General features: G+C 36.1%; 1 protein-coding gene across 2 annotated transcripts in view; it reads left to right on the top strand.

Annotated features, from left to right (window-relative positions):
• The window catches only part of WDR35 (WD repeat domain 35), a 68,255-nt gene that overhangs the window by 19,631 nt on the left and 29,838 nt on the right, over positions 1–18,786 (top strand). The window contains exons 10-17 of one of the 2 annotated variants that reach the window (XM_007463745.1): positions 2,606–2,791; positions 5,403–5,435; positions 5,782–5,842; positions 11,683–11,827; positions 14,534–14,603; positions 15,638–15,691; positions 17,590–17,699; positions 18,178–18,388. In XM_007463745.1, coding sequence (XP_007463807.1) covers positions 2,606–2,791; positions 5,403–5,435; positions 5,782–5,842; positions 11,683–11,827; positions 14,534–14,603; positions 15,638–15,691; positions 17,590–17,699; positions 18,178–18,388 — 870 coding nt within the window. The remainder of the gene's footprint in view (positions 1–2,605; positions 2,792–5,402; positions 5,436–5,781; positions 5,843–11,682; positions 11,828–14,533; positions 14,604–15,637; positions 15,692–17,589; positions 17,700–18,177; positions 18,389–18,786) is intronic. The other variant, XM_007463744.1, reaches the window with a different exon arrangement.

The following is an 18,786-nucleotide window of genomic DNA, read 5'->3' as shown; positions in this document are numbered from 1 at the left end:
CAGCAGGAAAGAGGTGGCACAAAGGAGTAATTGAAGAGAGATTGATGAAGGGTTTATTACAGAGGGATGAGCAGAGTTAAGGGGACCAGAAAGGGATGACAAAGCAAGCACCCAGAGACTAGCAACAGTGGGCAAGAGAAGGAAGTATTGCTCCTGGAACCCCCGAGCTCTGTGGCTACGCAAGAGGGGCTACCCCATAGGGGCACAGCCACTGCTAGCTGGCCGGGCAGAGACAGCCTTGGGGAGTAAATAATTCAGCCCATCTCACCACCTGCTGGTGCCTTCTGTTGGCCAAGCCCAACTGGAAAGCAGAAGGCAAGGTAGTCCTGGTAAATGGATTTCATAGAAGTCAGCCTCCAGGGCCCAGAGCAGGGCAGAGAAGGGCGGAGAATGGATCAGAGGGGGAAATGAGACTAAGCAGCATAATGACTGATCAATATTTTACCTTAAATTTAACATTTGACCCCAAACAAGCTGTGAAGTATGAGACTGAGCTGGTAAACTACTAAGGATAGTTGTTGTGAGAAGACTTATATATCTAATTTTTAAAGGTCAAGCACCTTGGAGAAATGACTGATTCTAGGGCTAGGGCAGGGAAAATGCAAGATAAGCCTGGAGCATCTTATAGTGCCAGAAAGTAAGGAAGTGCTCAAAAAACAAAAGGATGGGTATGCCAAAGGGACAAGGGAGCCAGCCTGAAAGAGCTCGCAGTGGCCAAGGCTGGAACAATTGGAGCAACAAAATAAATGATGTAACGTTGGATTGTAACCCAAATTATACAATAAATGTCTATGAGTACAAACTGATATCAATAAATGATTTAAATAAACAAATGGGGGAGAAGAAACAAATCCTCCTTACAGAAGTTTTCTAATTTACTAGACACCACCCTGCCAGCAGGTGGAGCAAAGTCCCCTACCTCGTTCCCCCAACTTGAGTGTGGGCTGCATTTAGTGACTTACTTCCAAAGAGCGGAGTATGGAAAAAAAGGGGGAAAAAAGAAAGTGACTTTACAGTGGAGAAACCTGGAGAACACCACCTTGTCCAGGCGATCGAGGTTAGCATCATCAGTGACGTCACATGGCTATCACTACCCCCTGATGTGATGTGATGAGACGAGGTCTTCACCTGTGGGGTGATCTTCCTAAAAACTGGTAACCCCAGTCTAAGCCTGAGAAAAACATCAGACTAACATGAATTGAGGCACATTCTACATACTACCTGACCAGGACTCCTCAACACTGCCAAGGTCATCAAAAACCTGGAAAGACTGAGAAACCATCATAGCCCAGACGAGCCTAAGGAGACATGACGACTAAATATAATAATGTGTTCCAAAGGGGATTCTGAATTAGAAAAAGGATATTAGGGAAAAGCGAATGAAGTCCAAATTGAGTTTGGAGTTCTGTTAATAGTAATGTATCAATGTTGGTTTCTTAGTTATGACAAATGTACTGTGGTAATGTAAGATGTTAACAACAGGGGAGAATGAGTAAAGGGTATAGGGAACACTGTATTAGTTTTGCAACTTTTGTATAAATCTAAAATTATTTTAGAGTTAAAAAGTTTATTTTAGAAAGTAATCACCATATTACTTTGAATAGTAAACACTGGAGACTCCCCTGGTGGTCCAGTGGTTGGGACTCTGTGCTTCCACTGTGGCAGGGCGTGGGTTCGATCCCTGGTCGGGGAAATGGGATCTCACATGCCTCACAGCACGGCCCCTTCCCCCGCAAAAAATAAGAGTAAACACAGTGTTAATAATGTAGACACTGAATATTGATTTATTCAAAATTACATATAAATTTGTTGGGAGAGGGAAACCTCTAAGTTCTGTAATCAATCCACATGTGATATGGAAATCAGTACCAAAACAGTTACAGCTAAAATAGTTGTAAATGGCTACCCCAAGGAGGAAATTAGGCAGGGGGGTCCTGCATTTTGTTTTTGTGTTAAATGAGCCATGTAGAATTATTTGACTATAAACTATGTGCATATGTTACTCTGATAAAAACAAATATAAAAAAAACGTGGATGGGAGAAAAAAGGCAAAGCCGCTATTTCTGAATTTTGGCTTCAGGACTCAGAATTGAACTTTGGCAGGGATCTCTCTTGCTGTTGACCCCCAAGCAGCTGTTACTGACTATTGAAAAATCTGAAATTTTCACCACTGAAGCTTAAATCTTACAAATTAAAATAAGGAAAGTTAAACCAAATTTATTTTTGTGGTACATTTTTTTTAACTGTCTTTATTACTTTTAGATTTGTTATTTTAGTGAGAAAAGAGATTAAGCTGAATATTCAGTCCTTCTCTCTTCCATTTCTCAAGAATTTATTTTGTTAGCACCGATAAACGACGTATCTGCAGTATTTGTAGAGGAAAAATATAATAATATGACTTTCCCAATGTTAATTGTTTGCTTTTTCTTTCTCTTTCTTTCTTTCTCGCTTCCTTCCTTCCTTCTTTCCCTCCTTCCTTCCTTCCTTCCTTTCTTTCTTTTTCTTTTTCTTTTTCTCCCTTCCTTCCTTGCTTCCTTCCTTCCTCTCTCTCTCTCTCTTCCCTCCCTCCTTCTGTTACCTCCCTTTCCTCTTCCTTTCTTCCTAGTGGGGTTATTGCTCAAACACTGTAGTTTATGCTTATACCAGACCTGATCGTCCAGAGTACTGTGTTATATTTTGGGATACAAAAAACAACGAGAAATATGTTAAGTATGTGAAGAGTCTCATTTCTATTACTACTTGTGGCGATTTCTGCATTTTGGCTACAAAAGCTGATGAAAACCATCCTCAGGTAGGTGTTCCTTGATATCTTAAAACTTAGATGGGTTAACTACTTGGCAGAATTGGGCTATAGTTCTCTGTCTTCTCAAGCATGGCCTCTGTACTGGCAGGTACAGCAAAGTATTGGGTCTATTGGCCATGTCTGTCTAGACCTCTGTTTGGAAAGTTATATGACTCCGTTGGTTCTGTGTCCCCTGAATTTTTTCTCCAATTAGTTAATCCATTGGCAGTTTATATTGACCGGTACTGAAGCTTTTTGTCTCTGAAATATATTTAAAATACCACAATTCTTTTCCAATTTAAAATTCCATAAGTAGAAATGAATAACCAGATGTTTAGTACAAATGCTCAAGAAATTATGTAACAATGGCCATTTATAACAATTTGGGTAGCATTTTCAGAAATGTACTTTTATGTGGACTTATATTGCTTTAAAAGACAATGTCTCATAACATACAATAAATAAATAATGCCCTTTAAAAAAGTCTGCTAACAATTTAAATATTTGCAGAAGTATGCAAATTTTTCAAAAAAGGACTACCAATGTCTTTGGCTGTGTTATAAATTATTTTATCCCATTAAAAAGTATAGAATTTTTAGTTTAAGGTGGCCATTTGAACGGCCACATTTGGCTTTGTTCTCTCCTGAAACTGGCTGAAACAACAGGAAAGCTATTTTTTAAAAAGCTATAAGCCTATAGGGATCAGAAAGGGAGAGGAAAAAGCAACATAATTTTGGAGTTTAGAGAGTAGGGAGATTAGTGGTAATTACCTTAGCAGACCCAAGAAAATGGAACCCTCAGCCATCAGTGGAGAAAGGAAAGAAGCAACGAGTTTACATCACAGAATCCCAGAAACACAGGACTTGGTGGTGGTACCTGGTAGGAGAAAGAATTGAACAGAAAAGTGATTTGGAAGTACCAGAGATTATGCAGGCAGGAGAATACTTTGGGAAAAAGAAAAAGGGTCATATAAAGGAGCAGATTTCTAGATTCCTTCCCTCTACTGAGCCTGTGGGCAGCTGCCCTTCTAACCACAAGGGAGGCTGGTTTACCCTCCAGAGAGGATACAGAGTCCCTGCACTGAAGGGCACCAATCACAGGGAAGGGTGGTGGAACTCTTGCTGAAAACAGGGCAGTTAGATTAATGTTACCGCAGTCTTCATTTCCCACTTGGTTCCAGAACAGATTTCATGGGATCAGGTATCATAATGGCATTTGACTTGTCAACCTCAATACTTTGGAGAATTGCTTTCAAAATTCTGAGCGAAAATGATTTCCCACTTTGAATTCCATACCTTAAGCAAACTACTCATTAAATATGAGGGTAGAATAAAGACATTTTTAGATGTACGAGATCACCAAAAATTTACCTTCCAAGCTTTCTTAACTTAGGAGGTTACTTTGGGATATGGTTTACCAAAACGAAGAATAAACTAAGAAAGAGGAAGAAACCAGGTAACCTGACAACAGTGGTGTGGAGTGGTACCAGCTGGCAGTTGTGCACATGCCTAGGGAGTGAGTCATCAAATGAGAGCAGCCCAAGGGCTCCAAAAGAAATTCAAGATGAAATTAGTAGAATAGTTAATGTGGTTGACCTCCTGAGGGGAGACATAGATAACTGGGAGACAACTGGGGACTTGAGTTAGTAATGAACACAGAGAAAACTAAGCAAAGAGAAAAAAATAAAGGCAGTTATCCACGCCAGGGAAAGCTTTAAAACATGCTTGAAAGGAAAATAAATGTTATACTTGCCTCAGCTGTGAATAGCATTTAGAGTCAAAATGATGTATTCACTAGATTTTTTTAAAAATTAAAGTTGTTTAAAAATTGAACTATAATAACAGTTTAAAACTTAAACTCTGATTTAACAAGACTGTTAGTGGAAAGATGGAGCGATGGGAGTGTGCTCCTGTGTAATGGGAGGCTGGGAAGGAGGGGTGAAAGTAATGGTTACGTGATGTCCTGAATTGAAACAAAACGGAACAAGAAGTAGCATTGTAAACATGTTACTTACATTTGTGGAGGTAAATAGCAAAAGAATGAATTACAGGAGCTGAAAGTAATTACTCTAGGGAGCAAGAAATGGGAAGTCGAGGGACTTCTGTTTTTAGTAAGATGTCTCATTTGAGTCTTTAAGCTATGAGCATGTGAATAATAAGTATGTAAAACATTTGTATTTTGTGGCAGTAAATAAGCTTGTTTTAAGTAGTGGAAGAGTAAATTATGATATTTTACTGTAATTTTTATCATTTAGCTTACGTTTATGAAATTAAACAAGTTTTACTTGAGATACTGAGAAAAGAAGTCTGTAAATAGTATGTTGAGAATTGGTTTATTTGAAATTATTATTCTAATCGAGAAAGCATCTATGTAAAATATTATTCTTAGTACTAGAAATAGAGAAGGTGACTAACAGCAAAATAAATGAAATTACCATTAGAATAATCTGATGTAAAGTGTGCATTATGTTTGATTATTTTTCCTAATATTAATCATTGATAATTGTGTATGTGTTAACCACTGGGCATTTTAAGTTATTTTCATTGGGTTGGGTTATGTTTTTTTCTGAATTAACTGAATTTTTCTGAATTTCTCATGTCATTTATATATTGCTTCAAAGGAGGAAAACGAGATGGAAACATTTGGTGCAACGGTAACACATTGTTCGCTCTTACATAGCTGGTTATAGGATAAAACTGAGTTTTGAGGTTATAGCTGACCAGGAATTTTAGAAGTATAAAAATAAAAAGTAGCCAGTGTACTTGTGTTTCTTAAATGGTCTCTTAAAAACGAGTGTTCCACTATATTGAGAAATCAGCCTTAGTTTAATTTTAGTTCATATGTTTTTACTTTTTCTTTGCTGTTCTTTGTATTTAATTTTATCAATTCTTTCCATGTGAGTGATACTTGAAAAAGAGACGAGCATGGTATGTTAAGCATTATTTCTTTTACAATACATAAGCAGGAGTTTTGATACTTTCTGTTTTATTTGTTCACAGTTTGTGCTAGTTCTTTGTAATTCTATTGGCACACCTCTGGATCCCAAACACATTGATCTTGGTAAGGAAATGTTAATATTTACTCCCTCTTTAATCAAGTCTTATTTGTAAACTAATTTTAAAATGTAACAATGGTATTATTAATTAGAACGGTATTCTCTAAAACAAGGATGAACATACTTCCTGGTTTGCCAGGTTCAGGTTCAGTACCAGTCTATGCCTGTTGTCATGGTAAAATTATTAGTAATGCCCCATTTCACTCTCAGAAGGATCCTGCTTAATACAATAACTTTTAAGTTCACTCTGTCTAAAATTCACAATAATCTCACGACTGCTATACTGCCATCATTTGCTTTAAATGGGAAATATAATTGTATGAGAATTGGTATCCAGTGTAATGATTAGTATGTAATACACTGAGGATTATAGAAAGAATTCTGCCATGGAACCACTTTTATTATTAATAAACTGCCAAGTACCTCTCTTCCATAAAAAACACTTTAGCTGCTTGTTAAAGTGAGTTTGCCCTGTCCAGATTTTTCTGATGAAATTAGTTAATTAATAGGGACAACTTTTAAAAATTCCTGACTTTTTTGTTTTCAGAAGACATTTGTTTCTTTAGATTTACCCTTCCCTCTATCCAATAGCTATGAAAGTAACCATAAAAAATTCCAAATCTTATTCGTAGTATTTTGTCAAAAATTGTTACAAAATATTTTGTTGCCAATTTTACTATAACTTCCAAAATAATGATTTTCTTTTAAAGTGTATATTAGTTTATTGGATATGGTGTTAGAAAAAATAGTAGCTTTCAAAAATTGAAAGCCCATTGAATTATATTCTGAATCTGAGGACTAGTCTTTTGTTTTTATAGTTCACATTCAGCCTTAACAATTAAATGTTAAAGTGTGCCTTCTAAGTATTTTGCTAAAGTCTTTGGGTGATACAAGCAAATGTGAAGAATACTTACTGGCCTCAAAGATTTTAAACTCTATGTTTAGGGTCTTGGTAACTCACTTTTAAACACTGAAACTTTTCAACTTCTTGTCTTATGTTCAGTGTTAGGTATGTTTATATGTTTCTCTCTATATATTTATATATGTACATAAATGTTAGTGTTCTTTGTTAATGTTAATATTCCTTAGCTTAAAATTATTATACTTATCACATGAATATCTGCTATTTATTAGAAATACAATAGTCTTAAATCTAAGGGACGAATTCTGTCAGTCTTCAGATTACATGCTTTTTCTTTTAATATCAAAAGTTTTAACATAATATCATAATGATGATAGGGTTAGCCTCAAAGTAATTTTAAGCACATGCAGTCTATGCTTTAATAAAGCCAGATGTAAATCCTTTACCTTCATAAAATGGCAAATGCTTGAGGGCATGATTATTTGTAGTTTTGAGTCTTGAAACTTTTTTTTTTGCAGTCTCACTGGCTAAAATTTTAACAAACAGTTCTTTCACTGGTCTGCAGTAAGTTCAGCCAAAAATTCAACATTTTTGCTTCACACATATCCTGTGAAATTTCTTTTTTAAGTTTCTATGCCAAATTTTCATGAGGACTGGAGGCTAAAGCAAAAAAAGTATATAACTGATATTGTTCTAGGAAATGTGATTTGTCATCTGCTCTTCCTGAAGATCTCTAGAGAAACTTTTAAAAAGAACATTATGTGTTATTACAGAAGTTTAGTTTGTGAGGCTCTGTTGTACTGTACATGTAAGAGTTAGGTACCATTTTGGGGGCCTCTTTCTTTGAGCCCTCAGTATACCTTTGGTGTACTTCTATCCAAAGTACCTACTCTACACTGTGATTATTGATTTTCTTATCTACCTTCCCTCCAAGATTTTGAGCTTCTTAAAGCTCTAACTATGTTTATTCATTTCTGTATCCCCACTGCCTAACGCTGTGCTTGCCCCATAACAAATGTTTATTGAATGTATGAAAATATTTAAAATAAAATCTATTTATTTAGCAAACCATCAATGAGTATATGCTGTTTCAGGTCCAGTACTGGGTACTGGGAGTGATAAGAAATTAACTCTGACATTTCCTGTAGAATGTTTAAACAGATAATTAAAATATAGTTAGTCTATCGAACAATGACATTTGCTCCCCTGCTGTGTGCTAGGTTTTTGTGCTAGGTGCTAGATAAGTAGATATCGGTGCATAAGGATGTCAGGGACCTTTTTTTCTACTTAGAGAAGGTTTCATTTGAGCTGAGTTCTGAAGGATAAGTATTTCTTCAGGTAACATTTTAAGGAGAGGAGACAGGATTTGCAGAGGAATGAAGGCATGAAAAGTGCCTGAGAAGTACCAGGTGCCTGTGCTGCAGCCATTTTGTGGGGAGCACGTAGGAGCTTTCTAATGGTGGCCGGTAGCATTTGCAGTAAGTCTTCTATATAGGCCAGAGAGAGGTGATTTGATGAAAACAGTTCAGTGCAATTTCAGTTTGCCAGCTCTTTAAAGGGCTGAGAGATAGGTAGAAAAGTGGGGGAACATTACAGATGTAGACATTTATTTCAAGCCTCAGCATCAAAATATTACAAGCAGGTTTTACTTATATGTGAATTCCTAGATTATCCTAAATTATTTTACATCCTTGCTTAGCTAGTAACTATTACCTATTAGTGTTACAAATTTCAATTAATGGAAGCATAATTACTTTCTTTACAATTTTTTCCCAATGATCTTTCTAGATATTTCACATTTTTTCTTTCTGGATACTGAATAGTTGAGAAGGACATGGACTGCTTTTTTCCTGGTTATGTTTTTTTCCTAAAATATTCAGTCTGTTAAAATTTGGTCTTCTAACTTTTTCCTAGAGGCTTAGTTGTAGCAAACCAAGAACTAAACCACCTGGATGGGATAGATAATAAATGATGATCTAGCATAATTTATGTAGATAGGATTATCTACCCATATGAATTTGCCAAAATTACTGCCATGCTGATTCAGAAGAACATGTTTCATATATATTGTATTTGTTTTTTGTATTGACTAGTGAATTTATATATCGTTTTGTTATAAAAAGCAAAAAATAATAGCAACCACACCTAACAGTTATTAACCCTTAATGAGAAGCAGTCTGCCATAGTGGTTAAGAGCACAGATTCTGGAACCAGATTGACTGTGTTTGTGTCCCAGCTTCTACCGGTTTCTAGCTGTGCAACTTCAGTGAGTTATATAACCATTCCATCCTTCAGTTTCTTCATCTGCTAAATGGGGGTAATAATAGTGCCTGCCTTAATAGGGTAGGGGTGAGTTATGTATGTAATACATTAATTATATATTAATATAATTATATATCATAACTATATAATTATATAAAATGCCTGACATATAATTTTTAAAATTCAATAAATATTGGCATTTAAAATTATTATTATTAAGCATTTATTCTATGCCAGGCACTGTACTATGGTTTATATTTGTTATGTCTCTTAATCCTTAAAGTAGCTCTATAAGGTTTGTAATATTATTATCTTCAGTTTACAGTAAGCAAACAGAGGTTCAGAGAGAATAAGTAATTTATCTAAGGCCATGGAGTTAGCAAGTGCCTGTGATATAAATCCAAGAAGTCTGACTTGCTATGAACCACTAACTTTTAAATTTTGAATTAATTAGGCTGATAATAAACTTGTGATTATTTAGGATGTATCAAAAAAAGGGAAACGTGAGTATAATTTATAAGTGTAGCTAAAAATTGGTTAGAAAAATGCTTTTATATGCTTAGGAAAAACTATTTTATTAGAAAGCAGTTAAGGTTTGTGAACTTACTTCACATCACACTAAAGGCATAATAGTTACCAGCATCAGAGTACCTGTGATAGAATTTACTGAATATTTAGCAAATGTCTTATGATTTAGTGCAGATGGGATCAGCAAAAGCTCAGCAAAGCCTAGGCCTGGCTTGCTCATTTGTCCCACTCAGGGCTCCCCCTGAATCGGGCTCTGCCACCATTCTCAGGACTGCCTTCCAACCAGCTGTTCCCTACAGGAAGGCTTCTCACTCCCTCTAGAGTTTGGTAGTGGTACACATTTTGAATAGAGAAATCTTGACAACTGTAATTTAAAAAAACTTTTTAATATGATTCAATTATACTGAGTTATTTATTTAGCATATAAAAATTCTTGCGTTTGAATCTCGACTTGTTAATCTGTTCAGTTAACACTATACCATCAATCTAGTTTCTAATTCTTTGTTTAGTTCCTAAGTCTCTTAACTGCCCTAAATGTCCTTTATTTGGACTGTGGCAAGAACTCCATAAATGGTAGCTGTTATTAACACTGTTCCTTTATTCTGACTGTATTAATGATTACTTTGTACAGTAGTTTTGAATAGAACAATATGTTTTGTACCATTTTAATTGCGAATTTAGAAATTAGCTACTAAAATGATCTTTTATGAAAGAGTTTTTTTGTTTTTCTATGTTTTTGTGAATGTGTGTGTTTAATTTTATATTGTTTATTTTGTTTGTGACCTTGGGCTAGTTATTTTCCATCTTTAATCCTCTGTGTCTGTAAAGATGGATTTGATGAGACTGCTTCATCAAAGGGCACACAGTAGGGATTTAATTAAATATTCTCTAAGAAATGGAACAGATGAAAAACAATGTTTAAGAGACTATATTCCTAAATTTGGAGAATTTCATTTTCTAAATTAATGAGGAAATATAAGACATATGAGATCAGAGGGAAGGATAAAGGCCTGAACCAAGCAGTAATGGTAGTGGGGATGGGACGAAGGAGTGGGATTTTATTTATCCATTTGGACATTTGGGCTGTTTCTATTTTTTTGACTCTTATGAATGCTGTTATGAATATTTGGGTATGAGGTTTTTGTTTTTGTTTTTTTTTTGCTGTACGTGGGCCTCTCACCTCTGTGGCCTCTCCCGTTGCGGAGCACAGGCTCCGGACGCGCAGGCTCAGTGGCCATGGCTCACGGCCCGGCCGCTCCGCGGCACGTGGGATCCTCCCGGTCCGGGGCACGACCCCGTGTCCCCTGCATCGGCAGGCGGACTCCCAACCACTGCGCCACCAGAGAAACCCCTGTGTTTGAGTTTTTGTGTAGACATACGTTTTCATTTCTCTTGGGTATATACCTAGGAGTGGAATTGCTAGGGCATGTGGTAATTCTATTGATATATTTAACATTTTGAAGAACTACCGAGCTGTTTTTCAAAGTGGATGCACCACTTTACATTCCTACCATTTCTCCGCATTTTTCGCAAATACTCATTATTGTCTGACTTCTTGATTCTAGCCATGCTAGTAGGTGTGAAGTGTTATCTCATTGTGATTTTGATTTGCCTGGTGGCTAATAATGTTGAGCATCTTTTCATTTGCTTAGTAGCCATTTGTATATCTTCATTGGAAAAATGCCTGCTCAGATGCTTTGCCCAATTTTAAATTGGGCTATTTGTCTTTTTATTATTGAGTTACAAGAGTTCTTTATACATTCTAGATGTAATTCCCTATCATGTATATGATTTTCAAATATTTTCTTCCATTTGTGGATTGTTTTTTCACTTTCTTGCTGGTGTCCTTTGAAGCACAAATGTTTTTAATTTTGATGAAGTCCAGTTTATCTACTTTTTCTTTTCTTGCTTGTGGTTTTGGTGTCATATTTAAGAAATCATTGCCTAACCCGATGTCCCATAGATTTACACATAAGTTTTCTTCTAAGAGTTCTATACTTATGTCTGATTCATTTTGAGTTGATATTTCTGTACGGTCCTACAAACTTTTGACTCTTCTGAGTTCTCAGACTGTTTTTAGGGTATATTGTCTATAAGATGCGAGGTTGGACTCAGCGATCACTGAAGTCTTTTGCAGCACATTTTGTGGCTCTGTTAATTGTAACCTAATTGCCTTAATGTTCTTTTTAATAGTACCATTGTTTGTTACAATGACCAAAACCCATGTGATAGCAGCTTCAAAAGAAGCATTTTATACCTGGCAGTATCGTGTGGCAAAGAAGCTCACAGCACTGGAAATTAATCAGATCACCCGGTCTCGAAAAGAAGGGAGAGAAAGGTATATCTTTTGATGAACATTTTTTAGTAGCTCAACCATATCACATTTAAATCGGACGTAGCTATTTACAAATTGTCATGCTTGAGAACTGTAAATTGTTTTGATTACTAGAAATAATTTTCCATTAATTTGAATATCTTTCAGATTTATGTGTTTAAATTTATCAAAATAAAAGAGAGGTAGCATGGTGTAACAAAAGAAAAGCCTTTAGAGTTAAAGACTGGAAACCTATGTTTTTTATAAGGGATGGCTATTCTCACTTATCTACTCTTGCCGTATTAGAGTTATAATGCTACACTGACATATGATTGTCTGACCAAAACTTAATTCCTATGGGTTAGAGGTAGAGGTCTTTCCAGGACGGTGGGGTGATTCTAGTATCATAATCATCACAGGAGAGGCAGGTCCTTAGACACAGATATGGAGGAGGTCTCTAGGTGGGGAGAATTGGTCACTTGCCTTCTTTCTCTTGCCCTAGATTCCAGGGGTTTTGGGGTTGGAACTATTTCTGATAACTGGGGGTAAAGATGACTCTACCACGTGGAGAAATTAGGAGCCAGGATGGAGGGATTCTTTCTAATAAGTATAGCAGTGCATTTACTGTGTTTTGTAAGTTATATTGTCTCTGTTAGTGATATTCCATGTTTGCTGCCCTTTTGTTGCTATCCTAAGGCTTTAAGCAAAGCATTTGGTTGAGTCATTTTAACCTAATGATTGTTAATGAGGGCACAGGCCTGTGTTGGTGGTGGTGGGCAGCGGGAAGTCATGTCAGAAATCTCAGGTTGCTTTTTTCAAATCATTTTCCTTCACGCATACTTGAGATCTTAATGCAATCTTCCCTTCCCTTTAAGACTCACTTGTGTACTAAGGTAGGTGATATAACCCCAGTAAAAGTATTTTGGATACCTGAATTCATGTCGAAGCAGGAAAAAAAAGAAGTGGAAAAATACTGTATCTTGTATTCTCTGTAGTTCTGAAAGACCCAGTGGGAAGAACCTTTGGCCTCTTTGAGGACAGCATGTGGCAGTGGTAGCACTAGTAACAAGAGACCTGCAGTCTGCGGGGAGAAGGTGGATCTTAGGACAAGGTTGGGGCAGAAAATTCTAGCCTCTCCGTGGTGTGACTGTGCTCTGTGAACCAGCTAAAGGGATTCTGGCTTCTGTTTAAATAAAGACGGCATCATTTCCTTATATTTCTGTCTGGGGTATACTTACTAGTTTTAATGACTTTGGGCCAGTTCTCTCTGAACTTCAGTTTCGTCATCTGTAAAATACCGTTGATGATGCTGATAGGAACCAACATTGATGGAGTACTTCTTGTGTGCCAGACACTGGGAAGTCTAGTCAGTACTCGTATTATTCCTGTTTCACAGAGAGGAAACTGAGACACACAGCGTAAATTAGTGGCCAGAGGTTCCCAGCTGAAAAGAGGAGATGGGACATAATGCCAGGTTTATCTGGCTCTGAGCCACTTTACTCAGATTGGCCTTTCTTGTAGTACCCTACTTGTTTTAAGAAAGGGATTTGGGTCAGTTGATCTCTTGAGAGACCTCCTATTCTAACCTTTGACTTATATTTTGTGATAACTAAGTAGAAATATTGACTGTATGTACTTAATGAAAATGTATTAGAAAGCAGAAACATGGTACCTCTAAATTAGTATACCTTTCTGTTTTTAATACATTTCTTTAAAATTTATTTAACATTTGATCTCCTTATTATATTGGTGAAAGTACAAATATGACTTCAATTTAACAATGATAAAATTTCATGATATTTTAAAGATGGAAAATGGCTTAATTTTCCTGTGATTATATTACAGCTGCAATGTCTTGAACTCCTTTTATGTTTCAGGCTCTGTGCATGCGTGCTTTACAAGCATCATTTTATTTATGCCTCTCAAAAATCCTGCAAAGGGGGGATTGTTAGCCTTCTTTTACAGATGAAGAAATTGCGGCTCAGAGAAGTTAAATAACTTGCCCAGGGCCTCATAGCTGCTCAATGATGTGTCTTCTCTGTTCACCTCCATTCATTTTAATGTTTTCTTCAGCAGACATTATAGAGCGCCTGACAAGGTGTGGCAGGCACTGGAGATGTAGTCTTTGCCTTTAGGAAAATCACCATCTAGTGGGAGAGACAAGGAAACTAGCAGCAATACTGTGGTGTGAATAAGTGTTACAGTAAAGGTATCCGAGAGATGGTACACCAGAAGTGGTGCATCTTCATAACACAGTAGGCATAGGGGAGGGTTCTTTACTTCAGAACAAGAATTCCGTTAATTAGAGCTTCCCAAATACACTTAAGTTTTACCTTTATTAGCATATCGTTAGAAGGGAAATTATGGAGAAACAACAGAGAGACTTGGTGCTTTAGAAGTTGTTCCTGACCGATGTTCAACGGGGGAGTAAGGGAAGATATCTCTTGGGGCTTTTACCGAAATTCACTGGAAATACATGATTCAGTGTCCAAATATATTTTTGGCATAGCTCTCAGGAACATGGCACTTGCATAACTAGTAAACACATGGTAGGTAGTTTCTGCCTTTGTAAGATTGAGCTGTGTCAAGAACTCTTTAAAATAATCAGGACAGTAATATTAAATAACAGTATTCATCGGTGTCATCCAATCCTTTAATTGTTCTAGAGATCATGAAATAGTATAAACCTTACTTATACTATCATTGAAATTAAAAATTTTTTTTTTTCAGAATTTATCATGTTGATGATACTCCTTCTGGATCAGTGGATGGTGTGCTTGATTATAGTAAAGCCATTCAAGTAGGTGATTTTATTATTGCCAGCAAATGTTAATATGCATAGATTTGGAAATACTGTAATTTTATTTTGAGACCTGAAAAAAATTTGTTTCCAACGAATAGCATTTTATTCTAGTAATTCTTTTAAAAATTTCTATTCTAATTCAAATTTTTCTAGATCTGTTTTTTCTTCTTTTGATTTCGAAAAAAAGTTTATTTTGACATGATCCTAGGTCCACGGGAAGTTGCAAAAATAGCACATAGAGCCTGTCTACCCAGCTTCCCTCAATGGTGACATCTTACATAACTATAGTGTAATATCAAAATCAGGGAGTTGACATTGGTAATGATGCTGTGAACTAGACTACGACCCAATTCCTATTCAGTTTTCACTAGTTTTTACATGTAGTTTTATGTAACTTCATCACCATAAAGGAATTGCCTTGTGCTGCTTCATTTTCACACCCACTCTCCACCCCCATCCTTGTCCTCTGGCAAAATCACTCATCTGTTTCCATCTCTATAGTTTTGTCTCTCTGAGAATGTTTTACGAATGGAATCATACAGCATGTAATAGCATGTCATCTTTTGAGACTGGCTTAAAAAAATAATCCATCCAGGTTGTAGCAGTGCCATGCCATTTGCCCCCTTCTTTATTTTGGCACGCGCTGATCCTTTTGCTGAATGTTCATCTTTTACAGCTAAGCTCAAGTTTTTGTCTCTCTTCCCATTTTGGTATAAGTTTATGCTCTTCCCTCTGTGCACTTATAACTCGTGTGGTTTACCTCTACTGTGATCATACTGTACTGTCATTAGGTGTTGGTTCCACTGTCTTTCCCAGTAGGCTTCTGAGTAATCCCCGAGGGCAAAGATTTTATCCGAGTATCTCCAGTGCTTAGTTCAATGTCTGGCATATAGTAGGTGCTCAGTAAGTAAATGTTGGTTAAGTTAATAAATATATAGTTACAGCATTCTTCGTAGTGAATTGTATACTACCTTGTACCAGATTAACCAGTCAATAAATATTTGTTAAAGAGTAATGCTGATTTATTTTAGGGCACAAGGGATCCAATTTGTGCCATAACTGCATCTGATAAGACATTGATTGTGGTAAGTTGTTAAAAGGAAAACTTATTCTATGAATAATAATCGTTTAACTTGTTAAAAATAGAATAAAGCAACATGTTTTAGATTTGAATATCATCTTGCGGGCACCTCAAGTTTTACTAGGTCCAACAAAAGAAATAAGAAAGTTTTAAAGATTGCCTCACAAATTGTTAATCATTTGCCAAAAATAACTTTGTGAAAGCTGTAGAATCGTGGCCAGCTGGGGAGAGTTTGAGGCTGGGTTGAATGAGCCCTATAAAGGTTGGCAGATGTGGAGCAGATGGATGGTGGTAGTAGTTCTTGGAAAGTTTCCTCCTCTGTGTGGCCTGCTTTTTCATATTGGAGAAAGTGCTTTGGCTCAGCTGCTTCCATAAGAATTAGAATGAAGAGGTAGTGTGCTTGGTAGCCAGTAAAATAAAGAAGGCTGTGGCAAATTTTTGCTGAAGTTTTCAAATAAAATCAATGTATCAGTGTTGTTGTGCCTTTTCTTGAGCTCTGACATTTGAAAATATTAATTTTAGAAATAAATGTTTAATATAGTAATGCTGGTAGAGTCATTAAATTCGAATTATGTAAATAGATCCTTGCATGTGTATATTTCCAGTTCTAGTTACATTCTTTAGACATTAGCTAAGTTTATGGGGGAAAAAGTCTTAAGAACATAGTATTCATTTTTCCTCACCAAATAAATTTGGTATATGTTTTAAGGCAGTTTGTCTTACAGTCAGGTCAGGTTTTCTTTTTAGATTCTTTGCTATACAGCAGGTTTTTGGTTGTGTTAGTTGTGTTTCTGACATTTGCAGGAAAAATTAAAAAACATGCAAGTCAGATCAGTCACAAAAATTGACTTAATTCCTAAATGAGAGTCTACCTATAAGAAACACTCAAATAGTTTTAATACCAGCCAAAAATTTTAATGGAAAAGGTATCTTCTGCGTTTAAAACTTTCCAGTGTTGAAATATAAACAGCTTTTAGAACCTTGCCTTTTTCAAACTTTTAAAGCCACAGGACCCACTTTTTCAAAAACAAAATCTTATTGCATACTTCAATATAATCTTTTAAAGCCTATACCTCCTTTTTGTACATTAAAAAATAGCCGCCCTCCTCACCACTCTCTTGCCCTCCCCAGCCTTTCTGATAGGCCTCTGTGGGGAAGTATGCTGGGAGGGCAGAGCTGCTCCCATTAGAAAGGGGATAGGGAATGATGGGCTGAGTGCAGCCTTCTGCTTTTTTCCCGTGGCTACGGGCCCGGAGGCACAGCAGGGTTTGAAAATCACAGCTCTCTCCCGTCTGTTGCTCTAACTGTTGATCTGTCAGCCTTAAGGCTTGCACAGAGTTGCATAGAAACTTATATTCTGTTTTATTTTTAAGCACATTTAAACTAATACTCATTGTATCACTGCTTTCTGATCATCTCCCTTTGCCACAAACTGGTATCACATAGATGGCTATAGGATAAAAACGTAGACTTTCAGTAACAGCTCTTTCCTGTGGTGATCTTATATTGATTTTTCACATATATGAAATTTAGTTCAATAAGTGCTTTATATTTTAACCTTTAACGTACCCCAAATGTTAACCTAGACAACTGTAAATAACCCTAGATACATCTTCCTTGTGACGTAAGACTTGTGTATTATTAAAGAGCTAGGTTTCTGACTTCTTTCTTGAATATTACATGAAAAAAAAATTAGATCACCTTCAGCCACTTTAAAAAGGTTTTAATTAAATTATGAGGTAAATTTGTACTCAGAACACGATCAGGATCAGAACTGAGAATTCACTATGGCGCCATCACTTTGGCTTTGAAACAAATGTATGAATATATAGAGAGACCTGTAGTTGTAATTTAATATTATTATGGTAAATATGCTTTAGTAATCAAAAATATTTTCTGTAGAGTCGTGAATCAGGCACCATTCAGAGATACAGTCTTCCTAATATTGGTTTGATTCAAAAATACTCCCTTAATTGTCGAGCCTACCAGTTATCCTTGAATTGCAACTCCAGGTAAGTCTGAAAACTTTCCTCACGTACATGTTAGAAGTCATCCATTGGGATTGTTGTATTTATGTAATAAATGCAAAGACTTGTGTTTGTTTTAAACTTGTCTTACAGTTCAGTGTGGTTTTACTATAGTATATTTGTATTTAAATATTATATTTACTATACTGTGTCTAGATGTTTTCTCTCATTGGGCAAAATATAGAAACTCTAGTGTAATTAAAAAAAAAATTATTTGCATACCAGTTGCTTTAATCCCTTTGGATACTTTTTTCACAAGGAAGCAAAATGGAAAGCAGCCCATGTCTTCTATCAAATTTATAAATGTTAGTTTAAAGCCAGTTATTTATTTAAAGCCATTTCTACCTTATTCCCGGGTTCTGATGAACTTATTTTGAAGAATGGTGATAAGTAATTATATTCATGAAGGCAGATAGTACTTTTACAATTTTTTTTTCCCCTTCTCCAATTTCATTATTTGTAGTCGTCTTGCTATCATAGACATCTCAGGAGTTCTGACCTTCTTTGACTTGGATGCTCGGGTGACAGACAGCACAGGACAGCAAGTTATTGGCGAGTTGTTAAAATTGGAACGAAAAGATGTCTGGGATATGAAGTGGGCCAAAGATAATCCTGATTTGTTTGCAATGATGGAGAAGACAAGAATGTATGTTTTCAGAAACTTGGATCCTGAGGTAAAAACAAGAAATGAGCATTAACAGTACATAAATAATGAGGCAAATACCAAAACCTGGACATTTCCCCTTTGTTTCTTCAAGAAGTTTGTTGGTGTTGGCTGCATGAATTCTGGAAATAAATAGAAACATTTCTGTGGAATTTAAAAATATTTGGTCTTAAGTGGGATTAATATTTATCCTTTAAATATTCTCCACTTTCACTGAAAGGCACTTTCTAAGCATTTATCTATTCTTTTTAAAAGATGGAACCATGCTCACTAACTATATGGTCTTTATTTCTTTCCTTGTCAAAGTTTAAAACAAATAAAGTAGTCTTATTTACCAAAATTGCTTAAAACCACCAGCCAAAAAAATGTGGTTTTGGAATTGCCTTGCCCTTTCATTCTCTTTTGCCT

This window comes from Lipotes vexillifer, unplaced genomic scaffold (genome assembly GCF_000442215.2).
Source record: "Lipotes vexillifer unplaced genomic scaffold, Lipotes_vexillifer_v1.1 scaffold571, whole genome shotgun sequence".
NCBI classification, from domain to species: domain Eukaryota; kingdom Metazoa; phylum Chordata; class Mammalia; order Artiodactyla; family Lipotidae; genus Lipotes; species Lipotes vexillifer.
This window is presented reverse-complemented; position numbering and strand designations above follow the sequence as displayed.